The 14,447-nt window shown below is 40.4% G+C and overlaps 2 protein-coding genes across 3 annotated transcripts; one reads left to right on the top strand and one right to left on the bottom strand.

Moving 5' to 3' along the window:
• The first annotated feature begins 1,778 nt into the window (after positions 1 to 1,778).
• Positions 1,779 to 8,923, top strand: LOC124394204 (E3 ubiquitin/ISG15 ligase TRIM25-like). Its single transcript, XM_046862339.1, has 6 exons — positions 1,779 to 3,307; positions 5,626 to 5,724; positions 5,822 to 6,055; positions 6,173 to 6,332; positions 6,427 to 6,492; positions 7,288 to 8,923. Exons 1-6 carry the CDS (start codon positions 2,708 to 2,710, stop codon positions 7,830 to 7,832), a joined length of 1,704 nt encoding a protein of 567 aa, XP_046718295.1. The 5' UTR covers positions 1,779 to 2,707; the 3' UTR covers positions 7,833 to 8,923.
• Positions 8,924 to 10,617: 1,694 nt separating this feature from the next.
• LOC124394221 lies at positions 10,618 to 14,215 on the bottom strand. Of its 2 annotated transcripts, none has more exons than XM_046862357.1 (2): positions 13,890 to 14,215; positions 10,618 to 11,893 (listed from the first exon to the last, which is right to left on the bottom strand). In XM_046862357.1, the coding sequence occupies exons 1-2, from the start codon at positions 14,086 to 14,088 to the stop codon at positions 10,707 to 10,709; spliced, it is 1,386 nt and encodes a 461-aa protein (XP_046718313.1). In that variant the 5' UTR covers positions 14,089 to 14,215; the 3' UTR covers positions 10,618 to 10,706. The 2 variants fall into 2 exon arrangements, with proteins under 2 accessions (XP_046718313.1, XP_046718314.1); XM_046862358.1 differs by lacking the exon at positions 13,890 to 14,215 and adding an exon at positions 12,862 to 12,907.
• Positions 14,216 to 14,447: the final 232 nt, after the last annotated feature.

Here is a 14,447-nt window from a genome sequence, read left to right as displayed (position 1 = left end):
AAAATCTGCTGCCATCTACCAGAAAGCTGAAAATGAAAAGAGGGTGGACATTTCAGCAAGACAATGATCCCAAACACAAGGCCAAGGAAACAATGAAGTGGTTTCAAAGAAAGAAAATCAAGTTGCTTGAATGGCCCAGTCAATCACCTGACCTAAATCCCATAGAAAATCTATGGAGAGAACTGAAGATCAAAGTTCACAAAAGAGGCCCAAGGAACCTTCAAGATTTAAAGACCATTTGTGTAGAAGCAATGAGAAATGCAGCAGTGAGCAATGCAGACGTCTCGTCTTTCCATACAAGAGGCGTCTAGACGCTGTAATCACCAACAAAGGCTTTTCTACAAAGTATTAAATAAAGTGTGTTCAATACTTACTCCCTGTGTCATTTTACTTTATTTATTATGACTCAACTTGTATACTTAAATGTTAATATTTGGTTTGATGGCTACATCTGGTGGAAATTTTGTGTCAATAGCCCACTTAGAAATCCCCTTACTAATAAAAATGCTGATGTGTCAAATACTTATTTTCCCCACTGTATATATATAAATACGGTGTACTGGGGCAGTTGGTTGTCCCCAACGAGCTCCATGAAGATCTGCTTTCCATGATTCGAAATGGAAGATCTTCAGTGGCCTGCTATAGAGCTCTGATCTCAAATCTACCAAACCCTTTTGGGATTAATGTGAACACTCCCCTCAGCGTAGATGCACCTTTAATCCCAGGCCTGTTCTACACAGAAACAACATGCTGGCTGAAGAGTTGGAGAAACAAAAGAAGAACTCCAAGCTGCTTCTGCTGCTCACCATTACACAGGATCTGGAGATGTAGACTGTGATTCCTGCACCAGGAGAAAACGCAAAGCCATTCAATCCTGTCTGGTGTGTCTGGTCTCCGTTTGTGAAGATCATCTTAAACCTCACCTCAATAGTCTGGGGCCTTTAAGAAGCACAAGTTTAGACTCACAAGTTCAGAGCTGTATAGCAGGAGATCTTCTACTCCAACCCATGTAACGCAGATCTTCATGGAGCTGGCTTTGTGCACAGGTGCATCGGCAAAATGACGTCACAGTAATATCTGTTCTGTCAGGAACAGGAGTTTTGAGCGGCACGTGTGCTTCAATATCGGTACAACATCAACGAAAGACAACGAGAGATCAGGAAGGCCTTCAACGAGCTCGACCCCTGAAAACGTTCAAAACCGTTCACCAACTCGTGCATGACGATCATCTGAAAACAATCCACATCATCTCTTTTCTGCACCCAACCTAGTCACCGGATTCGACTCCTGCAGACTTCATCCTGTTCCCGTAGATGAAATCCGGCTCGCTGTTTTGACAACGTTGCAAAGATCCGTTGCGGAGATCTGTTGCGAATAGCAGAATTTGTTTGACGCTTCAAAAAAGAGGACTTCCAGCACACATTCCAGAAGAACGCTGGAGGTGCGGTGTTGCTGTGCGAGGGGACTATTTTGAAGGTGATAATGTGTAAACGTAGATAAATAAAGTACTTTCTTGAAAGCAGAGCTCATCTCAAAAACTATATTGGAGAAACTGACCAAGAACGAGTAGGATGAACCTAACACACTCCACATTTGGAGAAGCAGATCAAATAAAGCGTAAAGTGTAAAATAAAGTATTTATCAATATAGAAATGAATAACAATACAGGTAGTCACCAACTTGGAGGTGTGTTCTAATGACCCATCGCCCCTGACCCGAGTCGAGACGTGGCCTGCTCCCAGGAGTCTTAAAGCATGGTGATCAGTATGGGGTTGTATTCTATAAGTTGTTAATAATTTAACATATTACAGTATAAAATTTATAAAAACAAAGCAATATACAGTACCACGATGTATAAACTCTACACTTGGACGAGTGCCGGTTTGCTATGTTTGCCTGCTGCGTGAAAATTTAAATATTTGTACAATTTTGTTGTATCGTCATCACATGAACGAAAACAACGTAACTCAGTAGGGTTCGTTTAAAAAGTCGTCTCTAACCACACACTCATACACTATACTGGAGTTTTCTCTGAGATAAAATGGAGTGATTGTGTGTTTAATTGAAAAGTACTGAACAGGATTCATATCCAGGATAATAAAGGTGTCTGATTGATGAGTCGTTCATGGACGATTCGTTCCTTTTGAACGAGTCTTTGACATATGACTCAGAAGAACGAGTCGTCTCAAAGAGTGAGTCGTTTATTTTCTAATGGACGCTCATGAGCGAAGCTTCGCAAAATCTCTGTAGGTTATGTACAGAATTACATTAGAATTCGACTCTCGACTCCCGATCTAGTCTAGTTCTACTAAGTCATCTTTCTGATCAAAATGAACTAAAAGACACAAACAAAGATTCGTTCGTTTTGATGAACCGTTTGAACCGTTTGAAGAACCGAGTCATTAAAATGTTCCGATTTTCCCATCACAAAGATAATTAGATTGAATTAGTTATCAGCTTTTTCAGAGTAGTAGAGGAAAAGTGATCAAATATAAAAACAATGATAAAAATAGTCATTAATGTTTTGTTTTTTTTACATTAATTTCTATTCACACCATTGTTCGAAGTTGCCACTATGTATTCCAGTCCATCCCTGTAGGGGGCAGTAAAGCACCTTAAGCGTCGGTGGGAGAAGAAGAACTCACGCTTTCTTTCTTCTCTCTCTCTCTCTCTCTCTCTCTCTCTCTCTCACACACACAGCAGGAAAATGGCAGAATCCAGTATTTCGATAGATCAATTATCAGCTGATCAGTTCATCTGTCCAGTGTGTCTGGAGCTCCTGAAGGATCCTGTAACTACACCATGTGGTCACAGCTTCTGTAAGGTGTGTATTAACGGCTTCTGGGATGAAGAAGATCAGAAGAAGGTCTACAGCTGCCCCCAGTGTAGAGAAACTTTCACTCCAAGGCCTGTTCTACGCAGGAACAACATGCTGGCTGAAGTGGTGGAGAAACTGAGGAAGACTGAACTCCAAGCTGCTTCTCCTGCTCAGTGGAACACAGGATCTGGAGATGTGGACTGTGATTCCTGCATTGGGAGAAAACACAAAGCCGTCAAGACCTGTCTGGTGTGTCTGGCCTCCTTTTGTGAAGATCATCTTAAACCTCACTATCAGTCTCAGGCTTTTAAGAAGCACAAGTTAGTGGAAGCCTGTGTAGATCTTCAAGAGAAGATCTGCTCTCAGCACGACAAACTGATCGAGATCTACTGCCGTACTGACCAAAGCTTCATCTGTTACTTGTGTACTTTGGATAAACACAGAGGTCATGATACAGTTTCAACAAACGTGGAAAGAACTGAAAAACAGGTGAGAACTGAAAGTTGAGTAGGTCACGTGACAGTATTATTGTTTTTATTGGAGGTGTAACGGTACACAAAACTCACGGTTCGGTATGTACCTCGGTTTTTAAGTCACGGTAATTAAATAAATTTTAATTAACGCAGTTTATTGTTACTTTTGTGTACATCAACAGTTTATATTTTTTTACAATTCAATTAAAATGCCTGCTTGCTTAAATACGAAATAAGATTTAATTTAAATACAATATAGGAAAATAAAAGAGAATAAATCGAACGCAATATACTTTGTTGTTATATTGATTCAATTGAGTAAACAATTAAATTGGCACAAATTAAATTTAAATAAAATGAAATAAATAGAAAAATGTAATTAAGTATATGGTTTAGTTGTTGGACCCCATTTGGGTGATACAGATGTGTATAAAAGTGTGTGGTTGTTTTACATTTAATATTTAATTTTCTAATGACGTGATCTACTTAACTGTTCATTCCATCCATCCTTCATTCTTTCACTCGCTTGATATGAAACCGTCGTTAAAAACTGACGTGATTTTGCGTTCGCTCAAACCGACACGCTACAGATCGTATCTCCGGTACGAAGTGAGCAGCGACACTGTGCTACCTGACGTTTCTTTTTCATACCCCTGACATCGCTGTGTTTAATAATAATAATGGCGGTCCGCCACTTAATACGTTCCTGACGGAATTCCGATTGTAACTACGTTCCGCATGTCAAAAAGGATTGCGTTCGTTACACCTGAAACCCCGTACCGACACGTGTGCTGTTACACCCATCCTTTTTATTATTGTAATACCATTCGCTCTTTTGTGTCAGCTGTCCAGAGCAGTGTATAAATACACACTAATTATTGTGTATTTACTGGAACGGTGTACAGGTAAAAGGTGAAATCGTTATCCTGTAGAAGTACGAGATGGTGAAACGGGTCATAATCACATGGGCATCAGATCTACTTTCTTCTGAGATCGAAAGACCAATCCAAGAACATCTAAATGTGTTAATTAGGTTATTGATAATTAGGTTCCTAGTGATTAGTATCGCAGGATTGAACCTTTTGACATAATTGTGCGTTCACGTGTGGTCGATAGCGGTGCGATAAAGGTGCAACACTGTGATTGGCTGGTGAGCGGTACAGTAGCCAATAAGCCAATTTGTTATTGCTGTAGAGCAGGAGTTATCGCTTGAAGGTTATGAAGAACCTGGAAAAAAAGTGACAGTTATTATATACAGGTGCAGGGGTCACCCAGAACTCATGTGGGTCACGTTCTAAGACATGCGAGTTCCAAAAATCCGTGGATTTTGGATTATGGTACCTTAGTGATTCGTCTAGACACTATGTCTCATTAATACAATAATGTGTGTTAAAGATTTGTATAAATTTGTTAGTGAAAGTTTTTTAAAAAGTTATTCCTGATTCCTGAACATTCGGTCCCGCTTCGGATTCCCGCCAATTTTAAAATAATCCGCTACTTGCTGTTAGTCAGGTTAGGAGAACTCTGTCGTACAGCCACCGTAAGAGTGACAATTCAGTCTGAAAAGTCAGACCATCATAACGTGGGGACTCGCTGTAGATATAAACATTCGAGAAAAATCGAGAAAAATATTCAATCACACATTTTTATCTGTTGTAAATGTACCTTAAATGAAGTTTTTAATACTCTAATCAACATGGAGAAATATTGACGCTCTATGGAAATTTGTGTTTGTTATCAGTGAATCAAAACTCCACATAAAGCATGAAGGGAAAATATTCTTGTGAATGTTTTTAAAGTAATTATTGGTGTTTTAAATAATGCTAATCATCAGGACACCAAACATACATTTTTCTTTGTTTCCACACGGACGGGTTTAATTGCTGGATTTTGGTGCTTGATTTAAAACTTTGCATCAGTCAAACATTTTTCCCCCCATTATATCCGAGTAAAAAAAGGATGTCGTGAACAAATGTGTGTCGCGGTGAAGGTTTCCTTTTCGTGTCTTTTATATTTATTTATTTATAATTTTTTGAAAAATAATCAGAAATAAATGCAAGAAAACTCAAAATAAATTTTTCAGTACTTATACTGCACTTGAAGGTTTTAGATGAGGGTGGTTGTTTAGTGGTTGAGGTTCTGGGTTACCGATCAGAAGGCCATTGGGTTTAAGCCCCAAAATTTCCAAGCTGCCCTCTGTTGGGCCCTTGAGCAAGGGCCCTTAACCTTCTCTGCTCCAGGGGTGCTGTTTAATGGTGGCTCCGACCCCAGCAAAAAAAGAATTTCACTAACTTTTAATGCAGGAATAATAAACTGTATCTTCTTCTGTGGCAGAATAATGAGCTGAAGGATGAGAAGATGAAATCCCAGCAGAAGATCCAGGAGACGCAGAAGAAGGTGCAGGAGTTAAAACAGACTGTTGATATTATAAAGGTGAGGAATGTGCTGCATATGTGTGGACAATAGAGTCACCATACGATGAAGATTTACTTGTTAACCAGATTTTCATCTTGCACGTGTGTTCTAACAGAGACGTTCCCAAGCAGCAGTAGATGATAACGAGAAGATCTTCAATGAGCTGATCCGTTCCATGGAGAAAAAGCAACAGGAGGTGACGGAGCTGATCAGAGCTCGAGAGAAAGCTGAACTAAGTCAAGCTGACAAACTTCTGAAACATCTGGAGAAGGAGATCGCTGGTCTGAAGAGGAGAATCAATGAGCTGGAGCAGCTTTCACACACACCTGATCACATCCACTTCCTCCAGGTAACACTCACTGTCTGATCTACAGAGGGCGCTGTTTCTCACAAAGTTTTAACGAATCTTCCTGTCTGAGATTCATTCATTCCTTTCCTTCTCTATGATTCGTTTCCTTCTCTGTAGAGTTTCTCATCTCTCTGTGCTTCTCCCGGACTTGACGACTCGCCCGGCTTCACCGTCAACGAACGGCTCTCGTTTGACGGCGTGAAAAAATGTCTCACGGATCTGAAAAAACGAGTCGAGAAAATCTGTCAGGAAGAATTCAACAAATTCCGTTCACAAGGTAAAAGAAGCGAACATTTTTTCTGAATGAACGAAGTCGTGTTTGCGTTTCAGTGCCCTTGTTCACGTCTCCGTTTTTGTCTCCACCCCTGCAGCAGTTCACCTTCAGCTGCTGATGATTTCACTTTCAGAACCGAAGAGCAGAGAAGAATTTCTGCAATGTAGGTCTAAACAAACAAACACACACGAATAAATGTTCGCAAAATAAATCCTCATAACATTTTAAAGCCATGATGTGCAGAAAATCACACAAAGACATAGAAGAAAATATATTTAAAACATTTTGGATCAATAAAAAATACAAAAAAAGGCAAACTAATAAACAAGAAGAATTGACCTTTACAAAAATTGCATACATCGTTAAATATTTAAATCTCTGCCGACTTGATGCTCCTGTATCGACTCATGGACCATTAAAAGTGAAACTTTCATGGATGGGGGGTGGATCTGTTCATGCACATTAATAATATTTATTAAAAGCTTCTTTCGTTTTACATTTTTATTTAAAGAATTATCAATACACTGTATATTAACTTTATTAGGATTGTTTAATGTGAAATCAGATATTGAGCATCCCTGTATTAAAGAAATGGTACGATCCTCATGTCATAACATTCGATTGTGTGATTGGTAATCGAATCAGATGCCTCCTATCATCATAGCATCGAATCTTCTACGCTTCACAGTTTAAATCTAAAACACATTTCAGATAGAGCAGCATTATAAGGACTGAAAGACTGCATTATGAGGACCGAAAGACTGCATTATAATGTCCGAAAGACAGCATTATGAGGACCAAAAGACTGCATTATGAGGCCCGAAAGACTGCATTATGAGGACCAAAAAACTGCATTATGAGGACCAAAAAACTGCATTATGAGGACCAAAAAACTGCATTATGAGGACGGAAAAACAGGTGTACTCTGTGACTAACATCTGCCCTTTGACTCTTTTAGATTACTGTCATCTGACTCTGGATCCAAACACGGCTCATCGGCAGCTCGTCCTGTCTGAGAAGAACAGAACCCTGACGTTCAGCCGCACCCGTCAGCAGTACCCTGATCACCCGGGCAGGTTCGATCTCAGGCCTCAGGTGTTGAGTACGGAGAGCGTATGTGGACGAGCTTACTGGGAGGTGACGTGGACCAGTGACGTCGGCGTGTCCCTGTCAGTCGCGTATAAAGAGATCAGCCGCAAAGGCCAGTTTAACGAGTGTGAATTCGGATACAACCCTCAGTCCTGGACTCTGGGCTGTTTCTTTCATTCTTTTTTTTTCCAGCACAACGAAATCAAAACGGAGCTCGAGGATTCTGTAGCCTTCACTGTAGGAGTGTACGTGGATCACAGTGCAGGAATCCTGTCCTTCTACGGCGCCGGGGAGCCCATGAGGCTCCTGCACAGAGTTTACACCACCTTCACGCGACCTCTGCACGCCGGCTTCAAGGTCGTTCATTTGGACTCGGTTATAAGTTTATGTGATCCAAAGGAGTTCAGCCTTTAATACACAATATGGACAAAAGTCTTGGGACACCTGACCTTTTCTGCAAGTTGTGGTTCTTCTTCAAACCGTTACCACAAAGCTGGAGGTACATAATTGTACAGGACGTCTCGTTCAATTGAACTTGGAAACCCAAACCTTTTCCAGCAGTGCACAAAGCGAGCTCAGATTAGGATATGTTTTTTAAAGTGTGGAGAGGAAGATCTCCTGCTGAAGAGCACTTCCGAACGCCTTTAGGATGAATGTGAACGTTGACTGCACCCAGGCCTCTTCACCTTCTCACCTACATCGGTACCTGACTTCACTAACACCCTTGTAGCTGATGAACACAAATGTCCACAAGCACACTCCAAAATCTAGAGGAAACATCTTCCTAGAAGAGTGGAGGGAATTGTGTGGAATGTGATGCTTAAAAAGCACATACTATCCTAATGACCAGGAGGTACCAACGATCTCTGGATTTCCCCACTTTGTCTGTATGATGAAATGTCTGTGGACACCTGGCCATCATGATCTTATGAGCTTGTTGAACATCTCAGCCCAGATTTCAAATCATTTCATTTCTTTAGCGATTTTTACAATACACCCTGTCTCTTGATGAGCAAGCTTTACATGGTATGATGAAGAAACCTTGAGAGGAACCAGACTCAAAAAAGAGGAACCACATCCTCATTTGTGTGACACCAAGAGTGTGATTTACAAATCGTTAAAAACATTACAAACACCGGAAGTTGAGAAATCTCCTGGGGTCCGGCGTCTTCTCTTTGAAGGTCCACAATCTTTGAATGTTCCTTAGGGTTAAAGAGCGGTCCAACTTTAACTCGCTAAGCCCTCATGGAGCTCGCTTTGTTCATCGTCATGCTGGAAGGTGTCTCAAATCCCGTAAAGGAAAACTGAATAAGATATGGACTTTGTGGGAACACTTCAGAGAAGATGATGGTGTGATGGTCAGGTGTCCACATACTTTTGGGTGGAGACTCCTTTTATAAATGTTGACTACATTTCCATACACTTTCTAACTCAAACTTTTTGGACTGTGTTTGAATCCGTTTGTGTGTGAAAAAGAATAAAAATAAAAGAATTAGCAGATGAAACACGGCCGCGATGTTTCTCAATGGCGCAGATTAGCGTTTCAGACATGTTCTGTTCTCTTCGATTTCTCAACTGTAATGCAAAAACAATCTGATTGTCCTCAAACCTTGTCCATGTTCATCATGTCCATCACAGCGCACTGAGCTTTTCTCAAGACCTTTTGGCCTGCAGGTAGTTTACAACACTAGGGTTCATCCAAGGAGGAAAAAGTCTTCAGCCGGTGCCCAAAGAACCTCAGGAATCAGCAAAGCTTGGTAATGTAAAATACACAATAATTAAACTTTTGCTTTAACCAAATATAGTGCAAGTTTGCGACACTGGGGACGCCTAGCAGGCGTCCGACAACGTCAGCATTTTCACACCCTTTGATTGGATGAGCAGCTCGTAAACCACATCTGTAGAAAACTGCACAAGCTTGAAAATATTTATGTGGATCTAATAGCTGGTTTATTTTTCATTACACAACACTGGACAGAGGAGAATAAATTAATTTGGACAAACTTTTCCTGAAAAGCTGGACATCGTGAGAAAAGATCGTCCAAAATGGAGAATTTGCACATTAATTCCTTCACTGTAAATCCCCAGGAAAACTGGAACGCAGGGAAAAAAGGCAAGAAAACCCCGGGGACATTGTACGAGAGTAATTTCGATGTTACCGCTAATTACTATTACTGCTAATAAAAATGACTGCTTTGAATTTGCTCAATTGATTTTTTGAGTTGTTTAAAATGGGCATTTCTGTGTTGAGAAAAATGTAATATTTACTTTCAATTGCACAATATTTGTTTACATTTATTTACACCATGTTCACCACTTTATTTATGGCATGCTCACTACAAATAGGACTTGATTCAGGTTCGGTACTGGGCTCCTACACAGTTTTCATTTCAAAGTTCAAAACTTCCAGACTCAAATATGCAGACTTCCCTAATGATTTTTAAAACCATATTCAACATCTAAAATCATGACTTTAAATTCCAACATGCGTTACGTTACAACCTCTGATTCTATTCTATTACCAAATAAATGCCAGAAGTTTGTAGCTACTGCGGCTCATACAAATTAATACCAAACCACCTTCAATTCAGTTCTAAAGCTGCGATGTAAATCACAGGGTTCCCACTCTTTCAAGAACACCAAATTTTATTTTTAAAGCACCATTTAAACAAAAACATACAGCCAAGACAACGTTCTGATGGTCTTGTAGCCCAATCCAGCCTTGTGAAGGTCTACAATCTCGTCCCTGACGTCCTTTCACAGATCTTTGGTCTTTCCCACGGTGGTGGAGAGGTTTGAATGGAAGAGGTTGAGATTCTGTGACTGGTGTTTTTCATACATGAGTTGATTTTAGTAGGACTTTCTACAGGATTCATTTGGGTGTGTGGGAGTCAGAATTCTTGCTGGTTGGTACGGGAACAAATACTTATTTCACTCCATCAGATACAAATTAATTTATAACCTTCTTTAAAGTTTTTTATATTCCGTCTCTCTGTTAAAATAAACCTGCCATAAAATGTCTACACTGGGTTAAGTCTCAAAATCAGCAGGGGATCGAATAATAATTTCACCCACTGTACTTTCAAGAAGTGTGGAAACCCGGTAATCATTTATAAATGACTTTTAAAAACATTTTAATTCTACAGCTATAGAAAAACACCTTTCAGTGTGCAAATTCCATGAAGAAAAACACCTTTCGTCCAGTGTGGAACGTGATTTTTATTTTTCCGCCCGACCCTAGTTAATCAATAACAAACGTTTTCTAACCACAAGACGAAAATATTTTTCCTACTGAATTAATGACGTGTGCAAATTAGATAACGCAGAACATACGAGTAATATTTTATCGACAGTCGCCGCTGTGTCTTTGGGTCTCCGTTTAACCGAGTTCGCGGGAAGCGGTTGCCGTAAGATGCGGTAATGTTTAATGCGGCCAACGGCTCTTTCCACGTAAATCTTCATCCTCGACATGTGACGGGACACAAACACATCCTGTCCTGGGGTGAGTAGCTGGACCCCTTTGGCTGCAAAATACTCAGGGAAACTGAACCCTCTGGGGGCCATGACGATGTCTCCTTCTTCCAAAAGCTCAATTAATCCAGATGATGTGGTGATTATTTTGTTGCTGGCTCTTCCACTCCAAGACTTGGAAAGAAACGTGATAGACCCTGTTGGACTGATGCCAACCAGGAATTTGATGGTGTTGTGGGACTTGTAGTTGGAGTAGGCTGTTGTTCTCGCGCTCTTCGATGTCGCTCGGACAATAGGTATCTCGCTGCAATCTATGAAACACCTGACTGATTTGAAAGAGGGGCTTCTGAACAAGGCGGGAAGATTCTGTTTAATTTCGCCCCTCGAAGGCCAGTGAATTAAACGGCTGAAACGCTGCGCCATTACGTCCAACCATTCATGGAATATCGCGGAGATTGTCGTAGAGCTGCAACGAAACCTGAATGCGAGATCTTTATGAGCAAGGCCGAGTCTCAATTTCATTAAGACCAAATAAAACTGGAGAGTGGCTGAAGGACTCGGTGTTCTCGGACTCCAAGCGGTGGTGAGGAACGTCAGGAGTGCGAAGAACGCTTTGGACGAGCGTAGGCCGGTGTAGAAGCGAATGATCTGATCATCCTGTAAATCCACGTCAGATTTCTGGAGTTTCCTCTCGCGTGTGAGTGAGCGAACCTCGAACTCTAGGCTTCTCACTCGCTCTTGGGAAGATCTGTTCAGGTTCTGCATGTCTTCGATATCCCTCATGGTGAGATCTGTTCCGACACACGCGTCTCTGCGAAACGTGACTTCTGTTGCATTCGTATCCTTTATTTCCGGCGCAGGCTGAACTCTAGAGGGCGCCTTGTGCACCTCTGGTGCTCGTTTCAGATTTCTCTGATATCTGTCTGTTTTTCTGGAGGGGGAGGGTCTGTGTGGAAGCTTGGATGGAACGTAGTCTGGACTAAGAGGGTCATCTGATGGCTTTCCTACATACAAAAGAAGTAGAAAGACATTATTGGGATAAGCTACAGCTTCACATCAGAGATGTGTGGAATATTTACAGAAATAAACGCATCCTTTTCCGCCATCTGTTTTTCTCCGCTGCTACAATTCCATTTAACTTCATTTATACTTTAATATGTATATTTATACTTTGATCTTTTTATTTTAATCTTGATTTTGATCTTTTAGTGTGAGCAACTGCAACCAAGCAATTTCTCTTCGGGATCAGTGAAGGATTCAGATTTAAATACTCGCCAGGATGCACATTTTTGACATTAGTTTTTTATTAATGCAATTCATAATTATTTACATTTATCACATTTATCTTGAAGAGACGTCTTAATTCTAACAATGTGGATATACATCATGTGTAGGCCTAGTAAAGTAGATCCACTCAGCAAAAGTATTTGCCTTTAAATGTAAGTCAAGAAGCTTTTATTGTCATTTCAACCACATATATATCTGATGCAGTACACAGTAAAAATGAGAAAATGTTCCTCCAGAACACTGGTGCTACATTAAACAACATAAAGCTACATAAAAAGAAAACACAGAGATCAGGACTAGTAAGTGTCCTCGCCACATAAAGTGCATCGTGTGCAACCTGGTGCAAACAGAGCGAGACAGACAGTGCAAAGACAACACAAGACAAATACATTTACATTTACATCTGCGGCATTTAGCAGACGTCCTTATCCAGAGCAACGTACAAAAGTGCTTTGAGTCTCTAGTAATGAATAAATCTACACTGGTACACAGGATTACAAACTTAATATAAATATAACTCTTGAATTCTACAAACTTGGAAAGTGCTAATTTAAGTGTTTTAGGAAGATGAAGGTCTTCAATCGTCGCTTGAAGATAGTCAGGGACTCTGCTGTACGGACATCTAGGGGAAGTTCATTCCACCACCTTGGTGCCAAAACAGAGAAGAGCCTTGAAGTGTACTTACCTCTCATTCTGAGAGAAGGAGGTACCAGTGGAGCAGTGCTGGAGGATCTCAGACAGCGTGGTGCAGTGTGAGATGTGATGAGGTCACTGAGGTAAGATGGTGCTGGTCCATTTTTGGCCTTGTAGGCAAACATCAAGGTTTTTAATCTGATGCGTGCAGCTACTGGAAGCCAGTGGAAGAGCAGCAGTGGGGTGGTGTGGGAGAACTTGGGCAGATTGAACACAAACCTTGCAGCTGTGTTTTGGAACATTTGCAGTGGATGAATAGCGTTCAGGGGAAGACCTGCCAGCAGAGAGCTGCAGTAGTCAAGTCTTGAAATGACAAAAGAATGACAAGGCAGTGCAGGACAACACAAGGCAGTGCAGGACAAATACACAAAACACAAAATAGCACCACCAGTAACCCTGCTGTATATTACACAGTGCGGTGTGTAGCAGAAAACTGAGTACAGGAGTGAATCTTGTCATATAAACAAAAGGGTTTGTGCAAAAAGCAGCATGTAAACAGTTTGTAGTAATGAAGTGATATAATGTGTGTGTGCTGAAGATGTGGATGTGTGAAGTGAACTTCAGTATCAAAAGTAGATTTATTATTACTATAACGTTCATATGATCATCATATGCACCAAGCGCCGATCACAACACGTGTAAAACAGAGCGTGCGCTCGATCCTGATTGGTGACTTAAAAGGGAACGCAAAAAACGAAGTAAAAAGTTAAATATTCGAACGTATTACATTCACTTCCTTACAGCGCCGATATGCCAAATAACTAAATGTTTGGCTGTAAAAAAGGAACAGGTAAATATATATAAAAAATTCTGTTGTTATCAACAATGTGTAACTGTGACATTCTTTTAAAAAAAGTCTGATATTATTAGTGCGCTTTTTCTCCTTATTTTATATCGTAACAACTGGATTATTTCTATTCGCAAGCTCAAATTTTAGATTTAATATAACGAGTAAATATATTCAGGAATGCAGATTAATCCAGAAATTATGATAATTGAGTAAAAACCCTGTTTATTTACCGGAGATAAAATGTGTGCTGCAGATCCTGGAGTTACTGGTCGGGATCCAGCCTTCTCGCTTCACGGCTGCGATCCACGCGTCACGCTGCGCTTTAGTTTTCGGGAATCGAAAAACTTTAATTTCCGACAGTAAGTTAGTTCCTGGTCTTAAAGAGCATCCAACTACCGAACAACACGGTCCTAGTTTCACTTTTGACATTTTTAATCGCAGGAATAAATCAACTTTCGCCTGCTAATGTTTTGGAACGTCTGCGTTTGCTAACCGGAAGTGACTGAGGACCAATGACGTCACTTCCTTGCACAAACGAACGGGGCTTGTAGCTACTCGAATCGCGCCGGAAACGCGATTTGTACTGCGCATGCGCGTAAAATGTCGAAACAATTTAGGACAGCGTCACGAAATTTATTTGTTCATTTATTTTTTTATTTAATTTGTTATTATTATTTTTTATTTACCGGAAATAGTTCTTTACATGTGATTCTCTTGATATAAATAATTTTCTAAGGGGGTCAAATATGTAAAAAAAAATTATATTGAATAAATTTAGTAAACGAGTA

This window comes from Silurus meridionalis, chromosome 12 (genome assembly GCF_014805685.1).
Source record: "Silurus meridionalis isolate SWU-2019-XX chromosome 12, ASM1480568v1, whole genome shotgun sequence".
Lineage (NCBI taxonomy): Eukaryota > Metazoa > Chordata > Actinopteri > Siluriformes > Siluridae > Silurus > Silurus meridionalis.
The sequence above is the reverse complement of the archived record's forward strand: the minus strand, read 5'-3'. Positions and strand labels throughout refer to the sequence as shown.

Coding starts and splice junctions, on each gene's coding strand:
- LOC124394204 (XM_046862339.1), top strand. CDS start 2,708: ATGGCAGAATCCAGTATTTCGATAGATCAATTATCAGCTGATCAGTTC. Junction 5,725..5,821: donor AGACTGTTGATATTATAAAG/GTGAGGAATGTG, acceptor GTGTTCTAACAG/AGACGTTCCCAAGCAGCAGT. Junction 6,056..6,172: donor ATCACATCCACTTCCTCCAG/GTAACACTCACT, acceptor CCTTCTCTGTAG/AGTTTCTCATCTCTCTGTGC.
- LOC124394221 (XM_046862357.1), bottom strand. CDS start 14,088: ATGTCAAAAGTGAAACTAGGACCGTGTTGTTCGGTAGTTGGATGCTCT. Junction 11,894..13,889: donor CAGCACACATTTTATCTCCG/GTAAATAAACAG, acceptor TTTTGTATGTAG/GAAAGCCATCAGATGACCCT.